This window comes from Heptranchias perlo, chromosome 3 (genome assembly GCF_035084215.1).
Source record: "Heptranchias perlo isolate sHepPer1 chromosome 3, sHepPer1.hap1, whole genome shotgun sequence".
Classification (NCBI taxonomy): Eukaryota; Metazoa; Chordata; class Chondrichthyes; order Hexanchiformes; family Hexanchidae; genus Heptranchias; species Heptranchias perlo.
Window position 1 is genome coordinate 56,585,042 of NC_090327.1, and position 24,810 is coordinate 56,609,851.

General features: G+C 46.9%; 1 protein-coding gene across 2 annotated transcripts in view; it reads right to left on the reverse strand.

Annotated features, from left to right (window-relative positions):
- Positions 1 to 20,079: 20,079 nt before the first annotated feature.
- The window catches only part of adcy8 (adenylate cyclase 8 (brain)), a 100,433-nt gene continuing 95,702 nt past the window's right edge, over positions 20,080 to 24,810 (reverse strand). The window contains exon 18 of one of the 2 annotated variants that reach the window (XM_067979755.1): positions 20,080 to 20,651. In XM_067979755.1, the coding sequence (XP_067835856.1) occupies positions 20,164 to 20,651 (488 nt within the window). In that variant the 3' untranslated portion in view covers positions 20,080 to 20,163. The remainder of the gene's footprint in view (positions 20,652 to 24,810) is intronic. The other variant, XM_067979756.1, reaches the window with a different exon arrangement.

The following is a 24,810-nucleotide window of genomic DNA, read 5'->3' on the forward strand; positions in this document are numbered from 1 at the left end:
CTGCTGAAGTGTTCCCCGACTGGGAGGGAAACCTCCTGTCTGGCGATTGTTGCGCGGTGTCCGTTCATCCGTTGTCGCAGTGTCTGCATGGTCTCGCCAATGTACCATGCTCTGGGGCATCCTTTCCTGCAACGTATGAGGTAGACAACAGAAGTATGAACCAAGTACCTGGTGGGTGGTGTCCTCTCGTGTGATGGTGGTATCTGTGTCGATGATCTGGCATGTCTTGCAGAGGTTACCGTGGCAGGGTTGTGTGGTGTCGTGGACGCTGTTCTCCTGAAAGCTGGGTAATTTGCTGCGAACGATGGTCTGAGGTTGGGTGGCTGTTTAAAGGCAAATAGTGGAGGTGTGGGGATGGCCATAGCGAGGTGTTCGTCGTCATTGATGACATGTTGAAGGCTGCGGAGAACATGGCGTAGTTTCTCCGCTCCGGGGAAGTACTGGACGACGAAGGGTACTCTGTTGGTTGCGTCCTGTGTTAGTCTCCTGAGGAGGTCTATGCGATTTTTCGCTGTGGCCCGTCGGAACTGTCAATCGATGAGTCGAGCGTCATATCCCGTTCTTACTAGGGCGCCTTTCAGCGTCTGTAGATGTCCATCGCGTTCCTCCTCGTCTGAGCAGACCCTGTGTATTCGCAGGGCCTGTCCATAGGGGATGGCCTCTTTGACGTGGTTAGGGTGGAAGCTGGAAAAGTGGAGCATCGTGAGGTTGTCCGTGGGCTTGCGGTAGAGTGAGGTGCTGAGGTGCCTGTCTTTGATGGAGATTCGTGTGTCCAAGAAAGAAACTGATTCTGAGGAGTAGTCCATGGTGAGCTTGATGGTGGGATGGAACTTGTTGATGTTATCGTGTAGTCTCTTTAGTGATTCTTCGCCGTGGGTCCATAGAAAGAAAATGTCGTCGACGTATCTGGTGTATAGCGTTGGTTGGAGGTCCTGTGCAGTGAAGAAGTCCTGCTCGAACTTGTGCATGAAAATGTTGGCATATTGGGGTGCGAATTTGGTCCCCATGGCTGTTCTGTGTGTTTGGTTAAAGAACTGGTTATCGAAGGTGAAGACATTGTGATCCAGGATGAAGCGGATGAGTTGTAGGATGGCGTCTGAAGATTGGCTGTTGTTGGTGTTGAGTATTGAGTATTGAGTATCAAGACCTTCGATCCAGACCTTCAAAGCATCCTACGCGCTCTCATCCCACGTACTCCCCGCGTGGGAGACTTCTACTGCCTCCCAAAGATACACAAAGCCAACACACCCGGACGTCCTATCGTATCAGGCAACGGAACCCTGTGTGAGAACCTCTCTGGATACATCGAGGGCATCCTGAAACCCATCGTACAGGGAACCCCCAGCTTCTGTCACGACACTACAGACTTCCTACAAAAACTCAGTACCCACGGACCAGTTGAACCAGGAATACTTCTCACCACGATGGACGTCTCGGCACTCTACACCAGTATCCCCCACGATGACGGCATCGCTGCGACAGCATCAATACTCAACACCAACAACAGCCAATCTCCAGACGCCATCCTACAACTCATCCGCTTCATCCTGGATCACAATGTCTTCACCTTCGATAACCAGTTCTTTACCCAAACACACGGAACAGCCATGGGGACCAAATTCGCACCCCAATACGCCAACATCGTTGAGCAGAAATTGATAGCCAAGTTCCGCACCCATGAGGACGGCCTCAACCGGGATCTTGGGTTCATGTCACGCTACACGTAACCCCACCAGTGAACAAAAGTTATCTGTTTTTAATATAACGGGTCATTTGCTGTCTTTCTCTTCCTTCCGGATGTTTCTATGTTTCTGCCTCTCTCTGTTTATTTTTGTTTTTGGTTGTTTGTACATTCGGTGGTCCTGTAGGTAACACCTCTCTGTCTGAAAACTTTGATTGCCTTGGCAACGGGCAGTTGGAAAGATTATCTGTAATCACCAGGTATTGTTCTGTGATTTATAAATGCGAAAGTTTCGAGGATTTCTTGACATTCACCTGAGGAAGGAAGAAGCCTCCGAAAGCTTGTGATTTTCAAATAAAATTGTTGGACTATAACTCGATTATTACAGGCAACTGGAGTCAATAGTTGGTGTAACTTTAGAGTTGTGAAATGATGAAGTGAGAGTTTAAAATGTTTATGAAAATACAGTAATGTAAATAACATCTGAGGATGTGCCAAGTACATTAGGAGTCATGGTTTGGAAAGTAGAAATACATTTTGAAATTAGAAATAAATGGCACATTATACAACTTAAACAAATAAGGCAGTACAACTGCAGAAGGTGAAAATCTGAAATGAAGAGAAAAAGTGCTGGAAACACTGAGCAGGTCAAGCAGCATCTGTGAGGATGAAAATTCACATTTCAGGTGTGGACTGTCAAAATTGGAAGATATTACAGATAAACAGCGTTTTGGAAAAAAAAAACAGAACAAGGAGAAGGGGAAAAGAAACAAACATGCACGAGAAATGAAATAGAGTGACCTGTAAAGTGCTACACCACCCAACTCTCAAGGGAACTCAGCTTTTATACCCTGTCCAATGGATGCCTCCATTCTACAGAAAAAAATGATGTAGCTGTTGCACTGGCAAACTTAAAGGCTGATTTTAATCCTGGCCGTCTATTAGAAATCAGATGGGCAGTTAAAATGGCCACAATGATTTAAGCTGAGGGTAATTAGGGATGGGCAATAAATGCTGGCCTTGCCAGTGACGTCCACATCCCATGAACGAATAAAAAAAAACCTCCAATCCTGCTGCCTTCCCATGAGTTGCAATGTTAACCTGCTCTTTTGAGCAGGCGAGTGGGGTCCTTCTTTAAATATACAGATTGGGCTCCAATGATGTAATCAGGGCCTAATTGCAATTTTAACGGGGTTTGTGCTGGGAGGCTTCCCCACCTAGCCAACCTGGCGGCAAGAGGAGCCAGGGTCAGAAGAAGCCCAGAAAAGTAGGTTAATTTTTTTTTAACTTTCAGGAGTGCTCTTCTGGGCCCCACAAGGGAACCTTGGGCATGGAATCCTCTCCTGCCCTAGGTTTCCCTCACCCTCCCCTGACGCCCACCCAACCCTTCTCCCCACCGTGTACCTGAGTGCCGGGGATCGTTCCTTTGTCCCCTGTGAGGGAGACCAGAACTAGTGGCCATAAATATAAGATAGTCACTAACAAATCCAATAGGGAATTCATTGTCCCCTGGTGGCGGCTTACTGCCGCACCAAATCCCACTCCTGCCTGCCAGCCAGCTAGCACTTCCCACCGATCTTACAAAGAATTACGAAGAATGTACAGCACGGAAACAGGCCATTCGGCCCAACAGGTCCATGCCAGTGTTTGTGCTCCACTTGAGCTTCCTTCCACCCTTCTTCATCTAACCCTACAAACATATCCTTCTATTCCCTTCTCCCTCGTGTGTTTATCTAGCTTCCCTTAAATGCATCTATGCTAGTCGCTTTAACTACTTCTTGTGATAGCGAGTTTCACATTCTTACCACTCTCTGGGTGAAGAAGTTTCTCCTGAATTCCCTTTTGGATTTGTTAGTGACGATCTTATATCTATGGCCCCTAGTTCTGGTCTCCCCCACAAGTGGAAACATTGTCTCTATGTCCACCCTATCAAACCCTTTCATAATCTTAAAGACCTCTATCAGGTCACCCCTCATTCTTTTTTCTAGAGAAAAGAGCCCCAACCTGCTCAATCTTTCCTAATAAATATAACCATAATTTCTGGTATCATCCTAGTAAATCTTCTTTGCATCTTCTCCAGTGCCTCTATATCCTTTTTATAGTGTGGAGACCAGAACTGTTCACAGTTCTCCAAGTGTGGTCTAGGAACATAGGAACAGGAGTAGGCCATTCAGCCCCTCGTACCTGCTCCGCCATTTGATAAGATCATGGCTGATCTGTGATCTAACTCCATATACCTGCCTTTGGCCCATATCCCTTAATACCTTTGGTTGCCAAAAAGCTGTCTATCTCTGATTTAAATTTAGCAATTGAGCTCGTATCAATTGCCGTTTGCAGAAGAGAGTTCCAAACTTCTACAACCCTTTGTGTGTAGAAATGTTTTCTAATCTCGCTCCTGAAAGGTCTGGCTCTAATTTTTAGACTGTGCCCCCTACTCCTAAAATCCCCAACCAGCGGAAATAGTTTCTCTCTATCCACCCTATCTGTTCCCCTTAATATCTTATAAACTTTGATCAGATCACCCCTTAACCTTCGAAACTCTAGAGAATACAACCCCAATTGGTGTAATCTCTCCTCGTAACTTAACCCTTGAAGTCCGGGTATCATTCTAGTAAACCTACGCTGCACTCCCTCCAAGGCCAATATGTCCTTCCGAAGGTGCGGTGCCCAGAACTGCTCACAGTACTCCAGGTGTGGTCTAACCAGGGTTTTGTATAGCTGCAGCATAACCTCTTCCCCCTTGTACTCTAGTCCTCTAGATATAAAGGCCAACATTCCATTTGCCTTCTTGATTATTTTCTACATCTGTTCATGACACTTCAATGATCAATGTACCCGAACCCTAAGTCCCTTTGGACATCCACTGTTTTTAACCAAAGTTCTGTACAAGTTTAGCATAGCTTCTCTGCTTTTCAATTCTATCCCTCTAGAAATGAACCCCAGGGCTTGGTTTGCTTTTTTTATTAACCTGTGTCGCTATTTTTAGTGATTTGTGTATCTGTACCCCTAGGTCCCTCTGCTTCTTTACTCCATTTAGACTCTTATTTTCCAAGGAATATGTGGCCTCCTTACTATTCCCACCTCACACTTATCTATATTGAAATTCATTTGCCAATTACACGCCCATTCTGCAAGTTTATTAATGTCTTCCTTCATTTTGTCGCAGTCCTTCTCAGTATTAACTATTCCCCCAATTTGGTGTGGTCCGCAAATTTTTAAATTGTACTTCTGATTCCCGAGTCCAAATCGTTTATGTAAATATGTGAACAACAGTGGTCCCAGCACCGATCCTTGTGGAACACCACTTCTCATCCTGAGCAGGAGACTGATTGGGCCTATGCAGTTGAGGCCCTGGAGTTAAAATCTCCCAGGCTCACACTGCAGAGGGCTGGATGGTTTGCCATCTGTTTCAGTCTCTGACTTGTTTGATACAAGTGCCTGAGGTGAGATGTCCCATCTGGTGGATTGGAAGAATGCGATGGTATGAAAGCTTCATGCTGCGGCAACATTTCATTCTATGGGAAGAAATGCCCCTATTCCAGATGTTGTCAGCAGGTTGTCCAGCAGCAAATGGTACAACTGTGTGGCAGCCGCTCTTGACGAAGTGAAGTTGGTGAAGTCAGGTCTCCTCTGATATGTCCAGGTACGGTTTTGAAAAGTATACAAATGCGGATCCTGGGGCATTGACGGGTGTGGACCAAGTGCCTCAGATGTCATAGCAACTGATCTTCTTGACCCCTCATGAACTCCTCTAAATCATGTGGAGTACCTACTCTTACCACTTTCTATGGTGCAATTTAAATGCCAACATCAACAAAGAATAATGTTATTTAAAACAGGCATGCCTAGCAAAGACAACTGATGCAGGGAGCAAAATGCAGCAAAAATGTAACTCAAAATGCAAAAGTAAAGGCCCCAAAATTCAGGTGTTAGACAGGGTGGTGAGGGAGTGGGTGGTGGAGGGAGACAGGAATTTGGGATGGAACCCAGCTATCCTGGGATTCTGCCCGGTTTACACTACTCCTTTAAATTCTGTGGGTGGGCCACGGGTGGATCTTCTGCCCGCCACCCCCATGTCAGAGAGCTGTGTCTGGGGAGTTCCTGGGGGGACCCTCAGGAATTTCAAGTCCAAATACTTTTACCAGGAACAAAAACTGCCATTTCCCTTTAAGCAGCAGCGGCGTTAGCACCGTGCAATGGGCCCCGAGCCATATGAGGTGGATCCAGTGATAAACATAGAAACATAGAAAATAGGAGCAGGAGTAGGCCATTCGGCCCTTCGAGCCTGCTCCGCCATTCAATATGACCATGGCTGATCCTCTATCTCAATACCATATTCCCACTCTCCCCATACCTCTTGAGTTTAATGTATTAAATAAGTTTAATCTTGCCCTTATTGATGTAGGGGCTCCAAACCGAACTTTTGCATAGGGCCTCCATGAAGCAAATGCTACATCTGCCTTGTAATGGGCCCATACACCCAGTTACATGAGCGAGGTGCATGCTGAGAGTGGAATCTCACTCAAAGTCAGAATATTCAGCCAGAAGCCTGTTTTAAATAATTTAAATAAGACTCATGCATTTCAGTAACATGGCCTCATTTTTTGATCCCAAACTGACCATTGGGAAATTGTGTGCAATGCAAGTGTGGCATGTGAGATCGGGGCCAGATTTTTTGATCTGTGCCCACTATCAGCAAGGGCCCGCACAGCAGGCAGAGGCATGGAAAGGCAGGGCTTAAATGTCTTCAGCTAATGAATAACTGGAAAGTTTTGAAATTGCAGCAGCTGGCCTGACGCCTGGCAATAAGATACTAATCAGAGGTTAGTTGACATGATGCCAATTTACTACTTTTTGTATGCTAATGAATGTGCAATCTATGTGCTGCTGCTGGTAGAAGTGGTAAGGGTGCAGATTGGTGTTGAGAAAGAAATATTGACAACCACATTTCACAAAATCTGAATTAATTATTTTAATCAATTGGTTTATAAAATATAAAGATGCATTCTAGGGATACAGTCACTGCTACCTTCTCCGGGGTGGGGGGGGGTGAACTATGTTTTTGAAACAAAGTTAATCAAATGTCAAAAATTCATTAAAATCAGAGGAATCAAAAGGGTGACAAGAAAGAAAGTTGATTTTAATGCACAAAAGATCCAAAGCACACTGAGGTGGTTCTTTTTTCTCTTCCGTGCCTAGTGGCACATGAGGCAGTCCATTTCTTCCCCTGCTTTTTACACACAGCAGATCGTACTCTGGTTTGTTTCTACAAAAAAGTCCTTTTTTATGTGGACAGGTCATTTGCCTGACTCACCCACCCCCTACCAGGAGGATCGGCTAGATACAGTGGAGAGGAGCCACTCCACTCCCACCGGGCACGAGTACCCTGTTGGATATCAACCCAGTATTCAAAGGCCACAGCTCTGATCTCCTGCTTGTTAGGTCTACGATGGAGAGGGGCCACTCTGCTCCCATTGGACGCTAGTATCCCGACTGGTGATTCAGTTGCATCACAGAAAGGTACTCAGCAGACTGAAGAAAACCAATGGTAAGCTATTGAAGTTAGTCCCTAAGAGAAAAACCTCATTCCCAGAATCACATTAGTCTGACAAGTTAAAATACACACTTCTGTGAAGCAATCTCCTGGTTCAATAAAAGTTCAATGGAAATGACTGTGTACAACACATACCTTAACAAGCATAGGAATTTGCAATACTCCAATACTCAGTCAGTGCGTGGAAAGTCAGTTGTAAATATTTCACAGTAGCGCTTCACATGCATAATTACTGTGTGCCTTCATGGTGTCTGCAGCAGTTAGTCACCATTTATAGCCCTTCAGTAATGATCCTGCCCCAGAGTATATGAGGACAAGGGAAGACCACTCAATTAAAATGGTTCTGGTGAATATCCAGGCCGCTATAGGCTCCTCTCAGGCCCCCATCAACCCACACAGGCTGGAAATTCTAGTGCTGCTACCATCCAGGGGGCATGCCTGATCCGTCTGTAGAAACAATTTCCTGCCCCTTGTGACTCCCTTAGAAGGGGGTTGATAATATAATTTACTTTTAATTTATAATTAATTGTCTTATGCCAAGTGCTATACAGGTCAGGCAAGCAGGAGCTTGCAGTGTGTAAACTCCCCCCCCCCCCTCCACCACCTGACATGGGGGTCTATGTTTTGGGTAGACAGAGCTTCCACACCAGACTATGTCATCCAGAAGCTACCAGCAAAGGCTATGCCCTGGCCTCCTGCTGGAGTTTTCAAGGCCATTGTGTGATAGCATATGCAAAATTTCATAACGTCCATCTCATCTCCACAACAAAGATGTTTTCCTTTGGCTCTGCATCTATCTATAAAGTCCATGCACATCTCAGAAGACTGGATTGAGGCACAGGTAAGATGGATTGAGGTCATAGGAGGGATTTGTAAACAAAGACAATAATATCAAAATCAACAGGAATGGACAACCACTAGAGGCTAGTGAGGGCAGGGTGATAGGTGAGCAAGAGGGAGTAAGAGATTAGGATACAGTGGTTCTAGATGAGTTAGAGCTTATGTGGGGTGGAGCTCAGGAAGTCACTGAGAAGAGCATTGAAGAAGTCGAGCTTGGAGTTGCCAAAGCCATGGATGAGGGTTTAGGGCCAATGAGGATGAGGTAGGGACAGAGGGGTTCAGCAACGTTGCTCATTGTCAGGTCCAGCCTGAGTGAACAACTGGAGAGTAGCCAGAATCAGGGCAGGAACCAAACAGGTTAGCTTTTGTATTGCCAGTGTTTGGCATAGGCAGTCTGACAGCACCGTAACAGCTGTGGAGAGAAGTGTTGTGGCAGAGAGTAAAAGGTGGGTGGCATACCTATGAAAGCTGACCCCATGTTTACAGATAATTCCAACAAACATCTGCAATTCCACTCCGCTGCCGTAACTGTGAATGAGCCCCGCCACAGAGGAGAACCTGACACCACCAGAGTTTCCAGGGTCAGGGTGGGATCAGGCTAGTTACATAAATCAGTAGGTCACCGTTGGCAGTACTGGTGCATTTTGGGTGCCTGTTGAGGGGGGAGGGGGGAACAAAACGTGGCCCTTGAAAGCTTCATGTTGGTAAAGCCGACAGAACCCGCTTAAAAGTGCAGATAATTTTCCAATCAGCCCCCCCTTGATCGGGGCAGATTTCAAGGTGACAGCCTTTTATTTACAAGGGTGTTCCAGGCCATGAACCCGGTCTGGAACACCGCTATGAGCCCCACTTATGCTACTCCAGTGAATTGGCTGCCAGTATCTTGTTGGCGTCTGGTTCGTTTGGGGCTCATTAGGTGGGTGCAGCGAGAAATCCGGCTGATGGTGGCATCCTGCCGGCTCCATCTCCTTTTACAATGCCAGGCTTTTGGGGCAGTTGATAATTCCCCTGCCCCCACAGGCTCTCCCATGGCCTTCTCTTGGGGGTGGAGACCTGGCAATGTCGGTACCTGTAACCTCATTTTCACTCTCGACTGTCATCTGCTGCTGGAATCTGACCTCAGGTACATTGCGAGTCCCAAGGAAGTTTGGGCCAATGCCACTGAGTGGCAGCATGAAGATTCGGAATAAAAGGGTGGCAAGGATGGAACCTTGGGGGTACCACTTGGGCATGGAGCAGAAGCCATTGTAGGATATGAGTCAGCTACATTGGAATAGACTTGGGAGCAATATTTTTAGAAATTTGTGAACTAGATTGCAGTTTATGGAAAAATATAACATTGTCCTAAATCTTATATACCTAATATGGGAATCAGGGAAAACTCTCCAGTGGCTGGAGTCGTACCTAGCACAAAGGAAGATGGTAGTGGTTGTTGGAGGCCAATCATCTCAGCCCTGCAGGAGTTCCTCAGGGCAGTGTCCTAGGCCCAACTATCTTCAGCTGCTTCATCAATAACCTTCCCTCCATCATAAGGTCAGAAATGGGGATGTTTGCTGATGATTACACAGTGTTCAGTTCCATTCGCAACCCCTCAGATAATGAAGCAGTCCGTGCCCTCATGCAGCAAGACCTGGACGACATCCAGGCTTGAGCTGATAAGTAGCAAGTAACATTCGCGCCAGACAAGTGCCAGGTAGTGACCATCTCCAACAAGAGAGAATCTAACCACCTTCCCTTGACATTCAACGGCATTACCATCGCCGAATCCCCCACCATCAACATCCTGGGGGTCACCATTGACCAGAAACTTAACTGGACCAGCCATATAAATACTGTAACTACAAGAGCAGGTCAGAGGCTGGGTATTCTGCGGCGAGTGACTCACCTCCTGACTCCCCAAAGCCTTTCCACCATCTACAAGACACAAGTCAGGAGTGTGATGGAATACTCTCCACTTGCCTGGATGAGTGCAGCTCCAACAACACTCAAGAAGCTTGACACCATCCAGGACAAAGCAGCCTGCTTGATTGGCACCCCATCCACCACCCTAAACATTCACTCCCTCCACCACTGGCGCAAAGTGGCTGCAGTGTGTACCATCCACAGGATGCAATGCAGCAACTCGCCAAGGCTTCTTCGAAAGCACCTCCCAAACCCACGACCCCTACCACCTAGAAGGACAAGGGCAGCAGGCACATGGGAACAACACCACCTGCACCCCTCCAAGTCACACACCATCCCGACTTGGAAATATATCGCGTTCCTTCATTGTCGCTGGGTCAAAATCCTGGAACTCCCTACCTAACAGCACTGTGGGAGAACCTTCACCACAGGGACTGCAGCAGTTCAAGAAGGCGGCTCACCACCACCTTCTCAAGGGCAATTAGGGATGGGCAGTAAATGCTGGCCTTGCCAGCGACGTCCACATCCTATGAATGAATTTTAAAAAATACCAGCTGCAGTTTAATGTTTCTAGAGCTGCAAATTAAGTACTTGAATGTGTAGTGTGTTTATTTTTTTTTTTATTCGTTCACGGGATGTGGGCGTCGCTGGCAAGGCCGGCATTTATTGCCCATCCCTAATTGCCCTCGAGAAGGTGGTGGGGAGTCCGTGTGGTGACGGTTCTCCCACAGTGCTGTTAGGAAGGGAGTTCCAGGATTTTGACCAAGTGACAATGAAGGAACGGCGATATATTTCCAAGTCGGGATGGTGTGTGACTTGGAGGGGAACGTGCAGGTGGTGTTGTTCCCATGCGCCTGCTGCTCTTGTCCTTCTAGGTGGTAGAGGTTGTGGGTTTGGGAGGTGCTGTCGAAGAAGCCTTGGCGAGTTGCTGCAGTGCATTCTGTGGATGGTGCACACTGCAGCAACTCGCTTTATCTTGGATTGTGTCGAGCTTCTTGAGTGTTGTTGGAGCTGCACTCATCCAGGCAAGTGGAGAGTATTCCATCACACTCCTGACTTGTGCCTCGTAGATGGTGGAAAGGCTTTGGGGAGTCAGGAGGTGAGTCACTCGCCGCAGAATACCCAGCCTCTGACCTGCTCTCGTAGCCACAGTATTTATATGACTGGTCCAGTTAAGTTTCTGGTCAATGGTGACCCCCAGGATGTTGATGGTGGGGGATTCGGCGATGGTAATGCCGTTGAATGTCAAGGGGAGGTGGTTAGACTCTCTCTTGTTGGAGATGGTCATTGCCTGGCACTTATCTGGCGCGAATGTTACTTGCCACTTGTGAGCCCAAGCCTGGATGTTGTCCAGGTCTTGCTGCATGCAGGCTCGGACTGCTTCATTATCTGAGGGGTTGCGAATGGAATGGAACACTGTGCAATCATCAGCGAACATCCCCATTTCTGACCTTATGATGGAGGGAAGGTCATTGATGAAGCAGCTGAAGATGGTTGGGCCTAGGACACTGCCCTGAGGAACACCTGCAGCAATGCCCTGGGGCTGAGATGCTTGGCCTCCAACAACCACTACCATCTTCCTTTGTGCTAGGTATGACTCCAGCCACTGGAGAGTTTTCCCCCTGATTCCCATTGACTTCAATTTTACTAGGGCTCCTTGGTGCCACACTCGGTCAAATGCTGCCTTGATGTCAAGGGCAGTCACTCTCACCTCACCTCTGGAATTCAGCTCTTTTGTCCATGTTTGGACCAAGGTTGTAATGAGGTCTGGAGCTGAGTGATCCTGGCGGAACCCAAACTGAGCATCGGTGAGCAGGTTATTGGTGAGTAAGTGCCGCTTGATAGCACTGTCGACGACACCTTCCATCACTTTGCTGATGATTGAGAGTAGACTGATGGGGCGGTAATTGGCCGGATTGGATTTGTCCTGCTTTTTGTGGACAGGACATACCTGGGCAATTTTCCACATTGTCGGGTAGATGCCAGTGTTGTAGCTGTACTGGAACAGCTTGGCTAGAGGCACAGCTAGTTCTGGAGCACAAGTCTTCAGCACTACAGCTGGGATGTTGTCGGGGCCCATAGCCTTTGCTGTATCCAGTGCACTCAGCCGTTTCTTGATATCACGTGGAGTGAATCGAATTGGCCGAAGACTGGCTCCTGTGATGGTGGGGATATCGGGTGGAGGCCGAGATGGATCATCCACTCGGCACTTCTGGCTGAAGATGGTTGCAAACGCTTCAGCCTTGTCTTTTGCACTCACGTGCTGGACTCCGCCATCATTGAGAATGGGGATGTTTGCAGAGCCTCCTCCTCCTGTTAGTTGTTTAATTGTCCACCACCATTCACGACTGGATGTGGCAGGACTGCAGAGCTTTGATCTGATCCGTTGGTTGTGGAATCGCTTAGCTCTGTCTATAGCATGTTGCTTCCGCTGTTTAGCATGCATGTAGTCCTGAGTTGTAGCTTCACCAGGTTGGCACCTCATTTTTAGGTATGCCTGGTGCTGCTCCTGGCATGCTCTTCTACACTCCTCATTGAACCAGGGTTGATCCCCTGGCTTGTTGGTAATGGTAGAGGGAGGAATATGCCAGGCCATGAGGTTACAGATTGTTCTGGAATACAATTCTGCTGCTGCTGATGGCCCACAGCGCCTCATGGATGCCCAGTTTTGAGCTGCTGGATCTGTTCTGAATCTATCCCATTTAGCACAGTGGTAGTGCCACACAACACGTTGGATGGTGTCCTCAGTGCGAGGACGGGACTTCATCTCCACAAGGACTGTGCGGTGGTCACTCCTACCAATACTGTCATGGACAGATGCATTTGCGACTGGTTGATTGGTGAGGACGAGGTCAAGTAAGTTTTTCCCTCGTGTTGGTTCGCTCACCACCTGCCACAGGCCCAGTCTAGCAGCTATGTCCTTCAGGACTCGGCCAGCTCGGTCAGTAGTGGTGCTACCGAGCCACTCTTGGTGATAGACATTGAAGTCCCCCACCCAGTAGTACATTTTGGTCCCTTGCTACCCTCAGTGCTTCCTCCAAGTGGTGTTCAACATGGAGGAGGACTGATTCATCAGCTGAGGGAGGACGGTAGGTGGTAATCAGCAGGAGGTTTCCTTGCCCATGTTTGACCTGATGCCATGAGATTTCATGGGGTCCAGAGTCAATGTTGAGGACTCCCAGGGCCACTCCCTCCTGACTGTATATCACTGTACCGCCACCTCTGGTGGGTCTGTCCTGCCGGTGGGACAGGACATACCCAGGGATGGTGATGGAAGAGTCTGGGACGTTGGCTGAAAGATATGATTCTGTGAGTATGGCTATGTCAGGCTGTTGCTTGACTCGTCTGTGGGACAGTTCTCCCAATTTTGGCACAAGTCCCCAGATGTTAGTAAGGAGGACCTTGCAGGGTCGACTGGGCTTGGTTTGCCTTTGTCGTGTCCGGTGCCTCGTGGTCCGATGCCGGGTGATCCGTCCGGTTTTATTCTTATGACTTTTCGTAGCGAGATTTTACAACTGAGTGGCTTGCTCGGCCATTTCAGAGGGCAATTAAGAATCAACCACATTGCTGTGGGTCTGGAGTCACATGTAGGCCAGACCGGGTAAGGGCGGCAGGCTTCCTTCCCTAAAGGACATTAGTGAACCAGATGGGTTTTTACGACAATCCGGTAGTTTCATGGCCATCATTGCTGATACTAGTATTTTAATTCCAGATTTTTATTTAATTAATTGAATTTAATTAATTAATTGAATTTAAATTCGCCAGCTGCCGTGGTGGGATTTGAACTCATGACTCTGGATTTTAGTCCAGGCCTCTGGATTAATAGCCCAGTAACATAACCACTATGCTACCGTACCCTTAATGAAGTATGTCTAGAATAGAGCAAGTTTACGTAGTCATGTAATCACATGTAACATTTTTGCAGTTTGAATGCTTTATTGAAACATTTAGAATGCATTTAATTGTTTTGACATTGAGGGCTCGATTTTACCGTCGGGTTTCCTGTGGGTTTCCAGCGGGGGGCCCCGAAAATCCCGATATCCAGGCACGTGACCGGATCGCGCCTCGATCCCGCCCACGTCCGGGTTCCGCGCTGACGTGCGGGGGTGCTTGCGCAGCCCCCGCTGGTGGGAATCCCGCAGGCAATTAAAGCCAGCGGGATGCCACTTGAGTGTATTTACTTTGGTTGTTCAGGTCATTAACTGACCTGATTAAGGGACTGTGTGTGATTTTGGATAAATATGGGACTGTTTCACACACTGGGGGAAACAGTCCCAGTTGAAATGGACGTGTTGCAGTCGTCAGCCTGTGGCAGCTGCAAAGGTCCATTTGACAGGTGGGGTGGGGGGAGACCCTCAGCCATTGCAGGAGGCCGCTCTGTCACTTGGGACAAAGTTTGGCCTCCACCACCCTCCTCCTGATGGTTGAAGTCACCAACCTGCACACTTACGCCGGGGTCCGGAGACATGTACCTACATTGCGGACCCCCTCAGATGTACATCTTGCGGATGGGGGCCGCCGTAGCTGCAGTCATGACCTCCTCGGAGGGCGAACGGCATCACCAGCCTCACCAGCCTCGCCATCCACGCCGTCAACCTCTGACACGTGGAGCTCCACAACAGAGTGCTGTGACGCATCCACCTGCACAGCAGGAGGGAGGGCTACTGCAGAGAGAGATGCGTCGCAGAGGGCACTACCCTCGCCCCACGTTCCACAGACCGAGGCTCAGCCTCCTGTACCTCTCTGAGCAGCAGTGCACACGGAGGCTCAGAGTCACTCGACATGTAGCCGTGGACATCTGCAGCCTCTTTCATGCCGAGCTGCTCCTGGCTGGCCCGTGCACCATCTTCCTACCTGTCGCTGTCAAAGTCACCACTGCCCTCCCGAACTTCTGCTCCACAGCCTTCCAGGCTGCAACCGGGGACATCCCCGATGTCTCTCAGTCGTCTGCGCAGAAGAACCCTGCAAATACACCTACACCCACTCTGCAGTGACACACTGGGTGGCATCAGTTGTGGGTCCTCATAGGGATACCCAGGAGCGGGCATTATTGCACAAACCGGACAGGATTCGCGAAGACATGGCAGTAGTGGTGCCAATATAATGTGTGATGTGAGTTGTTCTTTAATTCAATAGAAGTAAGAACCATGACAATCCCTCGAACACCCTTGTGCATCCCCTTCATGCTCACGACACGTTTGCCTTACGCTGCCTACTGCACATATGTGATGCATGCCCTGTGGCTGCAGCACAGGTGGTGGCAGGTTGAGTGAGGCTGGCCGTGAGAGAGATGCACGAGAGGGTGAGTATGGGATAGAGCCATGAGATTGTATGAGGCTTGGGTTGCGTGGTAGTGGCGGGGTGAGTACTCGCGAGGTGAGTAGGTGCAGGTAAGTTGAGGATGAGGTTTGAGTGGGTATGAGGGGTGATGTGACAGAGTAGTGTTGGCAGTGCCGAAGGAGATGTGGGGTGGGGGCAGTGTTGTGGCAGGCGTAGTGTAGGGGAAAGACTACGTGTTCTCATTGTTGCTGACCTACTGAGGTCATTGGAGCACCTCCTGCACTGTATGCAGGTGGGCGATATGTTGGTGGCGCAGGTGACCCCCTCTGCCACCTCGAGCCAGGCCTTCTTGGTGGCAGAGGTGGGCCGCTTCCTCCCGCCCACCGGGGGGAAGATCTCTGTCCTCCCCCTCCTCCTCACCCCATCTAATGATACCTGGGGTGAGGCATCATTAAACTGGGAGCAGCCTTCCCCCTGGGCTGCTCCATGATGTAATTTTTGCTGTTTGTGGCAGCATCTGTCAGTGGAGGAGTGCCCCTTTAAATAGAGCGCCTCCAGCTGACAGATCTTACTGCGCATGCGCAGCCCGCCCAACGCGCAGATCAGCATCGGGGAACCCGGAGGAGCAGGTAAGTGGATCCAATTAGTAGGTTGCCTGCTACGATCGCGCGGGCAACCCACTAATTTCACCGGGCGCGTTTTCAACGCGCCCGCTGGCCCACCCGCCGAAAACCCGCACCCCTGGTAAAATCGGGCCCTGAGTTTCTGAATCCTTACTCAGCTGCTCAAAGCTTTTAATCTGTTTCATTTGTAAAAAAAAATGTAGTATATTCCGTAGGCTAGTTAGGTTAGACAATTCAGCATTTAAAATCATTGACTTTATTAAATTGCATTGTTCCATCAATTCATTTACTTTGGCGTTCAGCTCTTCCAAGGTGTAAATTTTCAGACCCCCCGAATGGCAATTTTAGTTTTAAAAGCTTTTTAACGCTGATGTACTTTTCCACTGAATTGTGCAGGAAGAGAATGCTGTCTCTCACTTTCACCTTTCAAAGCGTTTTCAGTCATGTTAACAGGATATTTTTTATTATTGCAGAGTAGAAACAACTTCCGACTAGGGTGAATTAAATCACTTGGAAGACTATTGTGCACTAGCAAGTTCAGCTGTTCACTTATATTTTATGGTGCTGATCCATCAGGACCATCAACACACATTTGTATTCCTAATACTTTCAAATGATGGCATTGCATTTCACGGCTTTTTTTTACCTTTTATATCAACAAGTAAGAATTGGACAATAACTCTGCCAGAATGTGTTCACCTGTAAGATCTCTTATCTGCATAAAATAAATGTAGACTATCGATAATATTTTAATGTGCAGGTATCCAGCATTTTAAAAGAAATGCATTTAAAGTCAGTAGTGGATCATTTCAAAGATGCATTGATGAAGGAAAACAATGGGAGGATCCTCACTGGGGTAGAAATTCAACTTGTGCCAGTTTCCGGTGTGAAATGGGTGGTGGACACGTATGAGCATCCAAAGGCGTTGAACTGATACTCGTTTGAAATTGGGCCTCGGGCCTCCTCCACATGAAACCAGTGAGCTGCAGATGCCAATTGGGCATCCTGATGCAGCCCGCCTGTTGGGGCTTCAGTATTTTGGCTAGGTCCTGGGAGGGGTGAAAGTGGGCGAGCCCGGGCCGGCAGCGGCCCGCAATGTTTTTGTAGAGCCAGCAGGAGCACTCCTGATCCTCCTTGGCTCCACAGAAATGAAACTATTAAAAAGTCTGTTTATCTTTTGGTGGGCAGTCTCCAGCAATCTCTTTATGGGCCGCTGGTTAGTAGCTGAAGACCCGAAACAACTGGGCAAAGCATGCTCGGCACATGCTCCGCCCATTTGCTCACCAAATTTGCATCAGGATCTTAAAACGAGCAATAGGACCCCAATTTTCATATTCAAGACACCTAATGCCTGTTTCAGGCAGGTGCCTTGCAGACTTAGCAATTACTGGCTTCCAATTTGGCAGCCGGCGCACTTCCGGGGCAGATCTAGCGCAAGAGATCATGACCCAAAATTCATCCCTCCAGCCTTAATTTTTTGCCCAAAAACGGGAGAAAAATGGTTGAATTTCTCTCTCACTTAATTTTGCTATGATGACCATGTGACGAGTAATTATTGTGACACAGTTACACATTTCAACATGCATCATCACCTCACAGTATTTATCAAAGTTGGTACCCTTACAAAAGTACAAATACCCACATTCAAGCCTAGCCCAAACAGACAGGGGCCACTTTTGGTGCCTGTTACACCCCATAAATGGGTACAGACAGGATGTGATAAACAGAAAAATTAGACGGAACTCTGATTTCTCAGTCGGTTCTGAGGCATGCAGTGGAAGCTCCCTTGCGCAGTAGGTGAGAGCATCATTACTGTTCCCACAGTGCTTTTATTTTGTTCCAGTCATCTGTGCCAGGCTTATTTGCAGGTGAAGGGAAGCTGATAAGGATGGCTCCTGGGAAAGGAAGGCTACACTCTTCAGCTTTGGCTAATGACATGATTCCAGCAGCCATTAACAGAACTTAAGCGCTGATAGAATGAGGTTCATGCTACCACCAGGATCATTATTGAGCAACTTTTGGCATCTTGAAACAGCAATTCAAATATCTGGATCAATCAGGGGGTGTATTGCATTGCAGTACCCACAGGATCTCGAGGATCCTAATTGTCTGTTACATGTTCCACAATTTTGTTCAACAAAGAGATTTAACAATGGATGAGGGGGAGGTCAAACTGGGAACAATCCCAGAGTATGAGTCAGATAGTGGCTATGAGGATGTAGCTCCTGAAATACTAGTGCAGCCAGTTTCACAAGTACTCATATAAAATATATTTAGCTACACACCTGAACTGCCTTTCAGGGAACGTCTCACCACACGTACAAAATAAAGTGGCCCAAATTATCTTTAGCAACACTATCCACTGGACTTCCTCAACCACAATTAGTGCCCAATGCTTTCCTGTGATACCTTATTCTGCACAATTATAAAGAAAGTTTCAGCACAAAGTACAATTCAGTGAAACCAGTTCATTTCCTGCTCTGTGTGATATATGAGCATTGTTAGTGTATTTTTTCACCCTTAATGCTGGTGGATCACGTGCAATGTCTAACCCCCTAACCCATTACGTCATCTAAGTGATTCCCCTATGAAAGGAGTAAGTGTGCTGCCTGGCAATGAGAACCAATTGGGATTCTGGTGGCTTTTGCTTCCTTCTGCTGTTTCTTGTAATGGATGTGCAACTGAGCCAGCCATGTACGATGCTGCAAACTTAGTTTTGTTTCAGTCCCAAGGTCCAAATCATTTTTATATACTGTAAATAGAAATATCCTCAGCACTAATCCCTGTGGCACTATGCCTAGTGAGCCTTTGGCATGACGACACACCTCCATTCACAATCTGCCTCTGGTTTAACCAATTTTTGGGTGAAAATCTGGTATAATGTTCATATGCCCATTTTTCTGATCAGTTACACCCACTTTATGCCCATTAATTGTATGTGGATGATAAAGATTACAGAAAATTCATACTGTTGTTGTTCCAGGTCCCTACTTCCTTTTTGCTTAGCACATAATTTCAAAGGTTTCTGGGCAGGGGTGAAGGGTGGTTTACCACTCCCACCTGGAATAGGTCCAAGTATTTAAATACCATGCTAATAAGGCAGGACTGACACCATCATGCAACCTGCCTCATTTTATTGGGTTTCCACCAGGTAGAGGCCCAAACACAGCACCACTTTATCAAATTGCTGTTTGTGGGACCTTGCTGTGTGCAAATTGGCTGCCACATTTCCCACATTACAACAATGACTACACTTCAAAAGTACTTCATTGGTTGTAAAACACTTTGGGATGTCCTGAGGTCATGAAAGGCGTGATATAAATGCAAATTCTTTCTTTCTTTAAAACTAGTACACAGTGGAGTGTTGTATAAATGCACAGTCAGAAATTTCCTCTTTGTGCTATATGTAAAAAATTGAAAACCCATTTATAAAGAAAAGGTTTATAAACCTTTGTTGTCACATATAGTGCACAGAGGAAATCTTCCTCCAGTTTGTTTCATCAGGCTACTTGATCTTGCAGACATAACAATGAGTCAAATTCTACCCTTACATGATGTCAAAACACGTGCAGTTTCCAGCTGGGAATCACTGGATAGCAATCTGGAGCAGTAAATCTGTATGCTTGTGATAAATGTACCCACTGAACTGTCAAGCTGCTGGAAATAACATTTTGTAATCAATTTTAAAATGTTCCTATTTCTCTCTGCAGCTATCACGGTAAATTAATGTTGTTTCATGGAATCTTAGAATCATACAGCACAGAAGGAGGTCATCATGCCCGTGCTGACTTTTTGAAAGAGCTATCCAATTAATCCCACTCCCTTGCTCTTTCCCCATAGCCCTGCAAATTTGTCAAGTATATATCTAATTCCCTTTTAAAAGTTACTATTGAGTTTGTTTCCACTACACTTTCAGGCATTGCATTCCAGATCGTAACAACTCGTTCTTTAACTCGTTTCTACTTGTTTCATTAACTATATAACTATTTTTAATTTGTAGTAAATTTACAAAAAACCTTTTCTTTGGCTTTTTGTGAGCGTAGGAGTGAAATGCATTAGCTCACCTGTGATAACCGTGTAGATAAGTATTTTTATTGAGTACCGAACAGAGATGTCTCGCCTGAACTTCTGTGATGATGTTGGTTTCTCACTTTCAAAGAAATAGTGTAAACAATGCACACTTTAAAGCACTAGACCAGTTATTAAAAAATTAAACCTTTTTATTTATATATATATATATATATATAAAAGAAATACAAAATTTCAACACAATGAAAATGTTATTATGGCAATTCAGTTTTTTCTGAGCCTTCGACCTGTGTCACCGCTTCAGGTACATTGGAAGTAAGTAATGTCCTTCTGTTGTAGTGTCCCTTAATTATGCCAGAGTTGTTATTTTCATTCAGAATTTGTTTTTGTTTTTGTCTGTTTAAAGACTGTACAAGTCCAAGGACGACAGCAGCTAATGAGTATTGCCCGGTTAGCTTCCTTGGTTGCATGATAAGTGGATTTGGCTGTACTCTTCCCAGAAGAAAATATGTTTTAATCTTCCCTTCTTGTTCACTTATCCCTTTGACATATATTTCACCTCTGTACTCAAAGGCAAATCCTTTGTCCTTCAGGATAAGATATGTATCTTCAGGCACTTGAATTTTGCCACTAATGCCTGTACTATCCATGCGGCTTGCTAAGTTTACAGTTTTACCCCAGATATCGTATTGAGGTTTCTTAGCACCAATAACTCCTGCAACGACTGAGCCATGGCTAATACCTGGAAGTAAATGTGCATTACCAAGTAAATTATTCAGATACTTGAATGCATTAAATCCTGCAGAGGTGCCACTTAATATCATGGCAACTATTAATTAATCACTAACCCCTCCATCCCCCAACCAATTTTCTCCTCCTTTCTCTTGAAGGTACTGACTTATGATGGAGTAAGACTTAAAAGGAGCTAATAGCCTTCCACGAGCCTTGTCAAAGTGGCTATTCTTCATGAGCCCAGTCAGCGAGCATTGGCAGGCTATCCGACCATGGAACATACTAGAGCTGAGCTTGATCTAGTCTTCACCTGATGTTCATACACATGTACTTTCCAGCAGAGATCGATGAACAGTGATCATGAGTAGGAACCTCGGCTGATTTTCTGACCCCCTCTAAAGTCAGGCACTGAGCCCGATTACTGTTCCACTGAGATCAAGAAGTTCAGCACAGACCAGGGATCGAACATAGAACGTTCCTGGTCTGTATTGCTCAGTATCTCAGTGTGCTACTGGGCGGTGCCTGCACTGAGTCATCAGAGGAACTTATTAATGACTATTTAAAGAGAAAAGGGGAAACAAGAAAACCATCATCTACAAATTTCTCACTTAGTATCATTCTCAAGACGCACTAAATATGGTTAAAGTTAATATAAAAACAATAGCAGTATGACAAAATGGAACCTTTACTAAGAATCAATTATTAAATCTTTGTTCTGGAACATATAATAAATGCCTTCAATCTATATATATCAACACATTGATCTCAGAGCATGGAAAGAAATGAATTAAAATAATTTGTAGCACAACACATCCATTAACTTGAATTGATATTATCTTTGGAAACTTTCCAGTAATTATAGCAAAACCCTTTTAATTATGACCAAACAAAACTCAAAAGCACAATTTGCTTTTCAGGAATATCTTAATATTGTCAAAAAGTGTCATGCAGTGCATATTACCTGCCAGTATGTGTCACTGTAATACTTTATGAATGACAGTGTAGGGTGGAACTAAGAATCGAATGTGTGAATGAATGATTTAAAAAACTTTGTATTAGCAAAATTAGCATTGCTAACATGTTTATGTCCGCTGCTAGTGTTTGGCTGAGTGAGAGATCTAAAGACTGTGCAGCCCTTAAGCCACTGCAGAATGCAAAGGAGGGCATAAAATATTTACTTTAACTAATGGTGGATTGAAATTACATTGATCTTACTTGGGGACAAAGGAATGAATACCAGTTGAAGTGAACATTTAAGTGTATGAACGTGGAATAATTAATTAATTACAAGTGGCATTTGATCTTATTAAGTAGTTCATTAGTTTTCATAGAAGTTACTAGTGTTCTTTTGTCAACTTGCTAATAGCAGATTTCCATGTGTTAAACTGAGATGCGTTTTTGAGTTCTGATGAAAGATTAACTCTGTATCTCTCTCCACAGATGCTGCCTGACTTGCTGAGTGTTTCCAGCATTTTCTGTTTTTATGGGCATGATTTTGACCCCGAGCCGGGAAGGGGATGGGGAGGTCAAATTGCGGACGGGAAACCTGGAAATACGGGTTTCCCGGACATCCTTACGATTTTGATGTGAGGACGTCCTTTATTTATTTTTTGTCGGTTTGCCTTCCGACTGGCCAGTCTGATTGACAGGCTGGCCTCAGTCAGACAGGAGAGCAGCCAGGGAGAGGATGTGTTCAGGTAAATCTTCAGTTAAGTCTTTGTTTGTATGGATGGGGGGGGGGGGGGATGTGGGTGCGGGGGGCCTGGGTGGGCATGGGGGCACGGGGCATAGGTTGGCACAGGGCATTAGTTGGCATGGGGGCACCAGTGGGCATGGAGGTCAAGGGGGTAGTCAGTCATGGGGGGAGGAATTGGGGGTCAGTCAAGGGGGGGTGTTGGGATCGGGGGTCATCGCAGGGGGGTCGGAGATCGGTGGGTGTCTGCGATCGTTGGAGGAGTCGGAGATCGTGGGGGAGGTCCGCGATCATTGGGGGGGTTGCTGCAGGTAGGCTTGTTAGGCCTGGGGGAAGCACTCCTGCTCCTCTGGGCCCACAACCTGTGCCAGAAAGGGACTTACCTGTTAGTTTCAGACCTTCTCGCCCTCTTAAGGCCTGGGAATCCCAGCCCCCAAGGGTTGAAATTGGAAACTCTGGAAAAATGGCCAGAATGAGGGGGCAGTCGGTTTCGTCTCACTGGCTGGCTTCCCACAGGTGCAGGGTGCAATTTCTTGCACACACGTGGCAGCCTGAGGACCACCACATGAGCCAGGAGTCTTCATAAACTGAAAAGGCTTTGACTCCATCAATGCACAGCTGGTGTGCTACCACAAGAAGAGATTCATGCAGGTGTGCGCCAGATTCCCTGGCAACTATCATGATGCCTTTATAATGCGCCAGTCCAACATTCCAGACCTCTTCCTACCAGGTGACAGACTTAAGGGCTGCCTTGTTGGAGACAAGGGATACCCCCTGCGACCTTATCTCATGACACCTGTGAGGAACTCCACCAAGAAGGCTCAAGAGCGCTACAACCAGAGCCACATGACCACCAGGTGTGTCATTGAGCAAGCCATCAGCATGTTGAAGATACGCTTCAGGTGCCTGGTTAGGTCTGGAAGCGCTCTTCAGTATTGACCAGCGAGGGTCTCCAGAATCATCGTGATGTGCTGCGTCCTGCACAACATAGTGCAGCGGAGAGGATTAGAGGTGGAGGACAACAAAGGTACTCATCAATCGTCCTCTGATGATGACAACATTGAAGAGGAGGAGAAGGAGGACGATGACCAATATGAAGGTGGGGCACCCATCGCCAGACCAGCCGTGTACATTGCTACCACGGATGCCCTCATAGCTCAAAGGTTCTCTTAGTCAGAGTGGGAAAAAAGGAATATTCAAATACTCCGGCCGGCTCCACCACCATCATCATCACCACCAACCTCCACCCTCTCCTTTGCACAAAACAGTCCTTCAATCACGCATACACCCGTTGCATATCCGCCCAATGGGTCCCATCATCAAGCAAATGAAAGGGCGCACTGGCACTCGGGATGTAATAATGATCAAGACGTGGAAGTAGTACTAATCAATAAATTTTATGTGCCGATATAATAAAAGGAACGTCATAACATAATATTTTGTCAAATGCCCATGCGCATACCCTTGTTGAATTACAATTGTTTTCTCTTACACTTCCTATCACTTTTACGTGATGCAACCCCTGTGGATTCAGCAGAGGTAGTGGCAGGCTGCTCAAATCCCTGCCCTGACTGCTGAGATGCTCTTGGCCTACGACTTCTGGGTTTTAGACCTTGTGAGGGCCAAAGACAGGGCCACCTGCACCTGTGCAGGGGCAGAATCAGCCATCGGGAGAGGAGGCAGTATGTCCAGTACTGGTTGAGGGGAGGACAACAGATGAGATGTGGGAGCGTTTTAAGTCGAGTTCCCACTTCCATGTCCCCTTTCACTAACATCCCTCTCCTGGACCAGCGCCATTTCACTCTGCTGCTGGAGAGCAGCTTGGTGCAGATCAGTGATGCGTTGTAAGACCATGGATAAGGGGGCTAATTTTAACCTCCAAGGATGAGTGGGCTGGAGGTGGGTGGGAAGATAAAAATTGTAAAAATGTAAAACCCTACCCCAACTTGTTTTAACGGAGGCGGGTCGAGGGGCGGGCCACCAACCTGCTCTCAGGAGGTGGGTCAGTCAGTAAAATCTTTTAAGGAGGCTGTGGGCCTTTATTTTAATAGCTTTTTTATTTTTAATTCCTGGGGGGCCGGGATTCCCGGGGCTTCTGATTCTTGTCACGTAAGGAGGCGAGAAAGGCCGCATCATCAAGTAAGTGCCTTTATTGCACTGCTTCTGGGCCAGGAGGAGTAGGAATGTTTCCTCCAGGCCCAACAAGGCTCACCTGCTGCAATCCAACACACTGGATTGGCCAACCCCTCCCCGCCCCCCTCAGATGTCTGACCCCTCCTCCCCTGATGTCCGACGCCCCCATGATGACTCCGACCTTCATCCTCGATGTCCGGCCCCAAGCTCCCGATGTCAGACTTACCTGGCATTTGCTCCCCAGCTACTTTCCCGTCCAACATTCCCACAGCCTGTCAATCTGGCTGGCTATCGCGTGGGAAACATGCAGAAAAAATTTAAAAGACGTCCTTACATCAAAAGT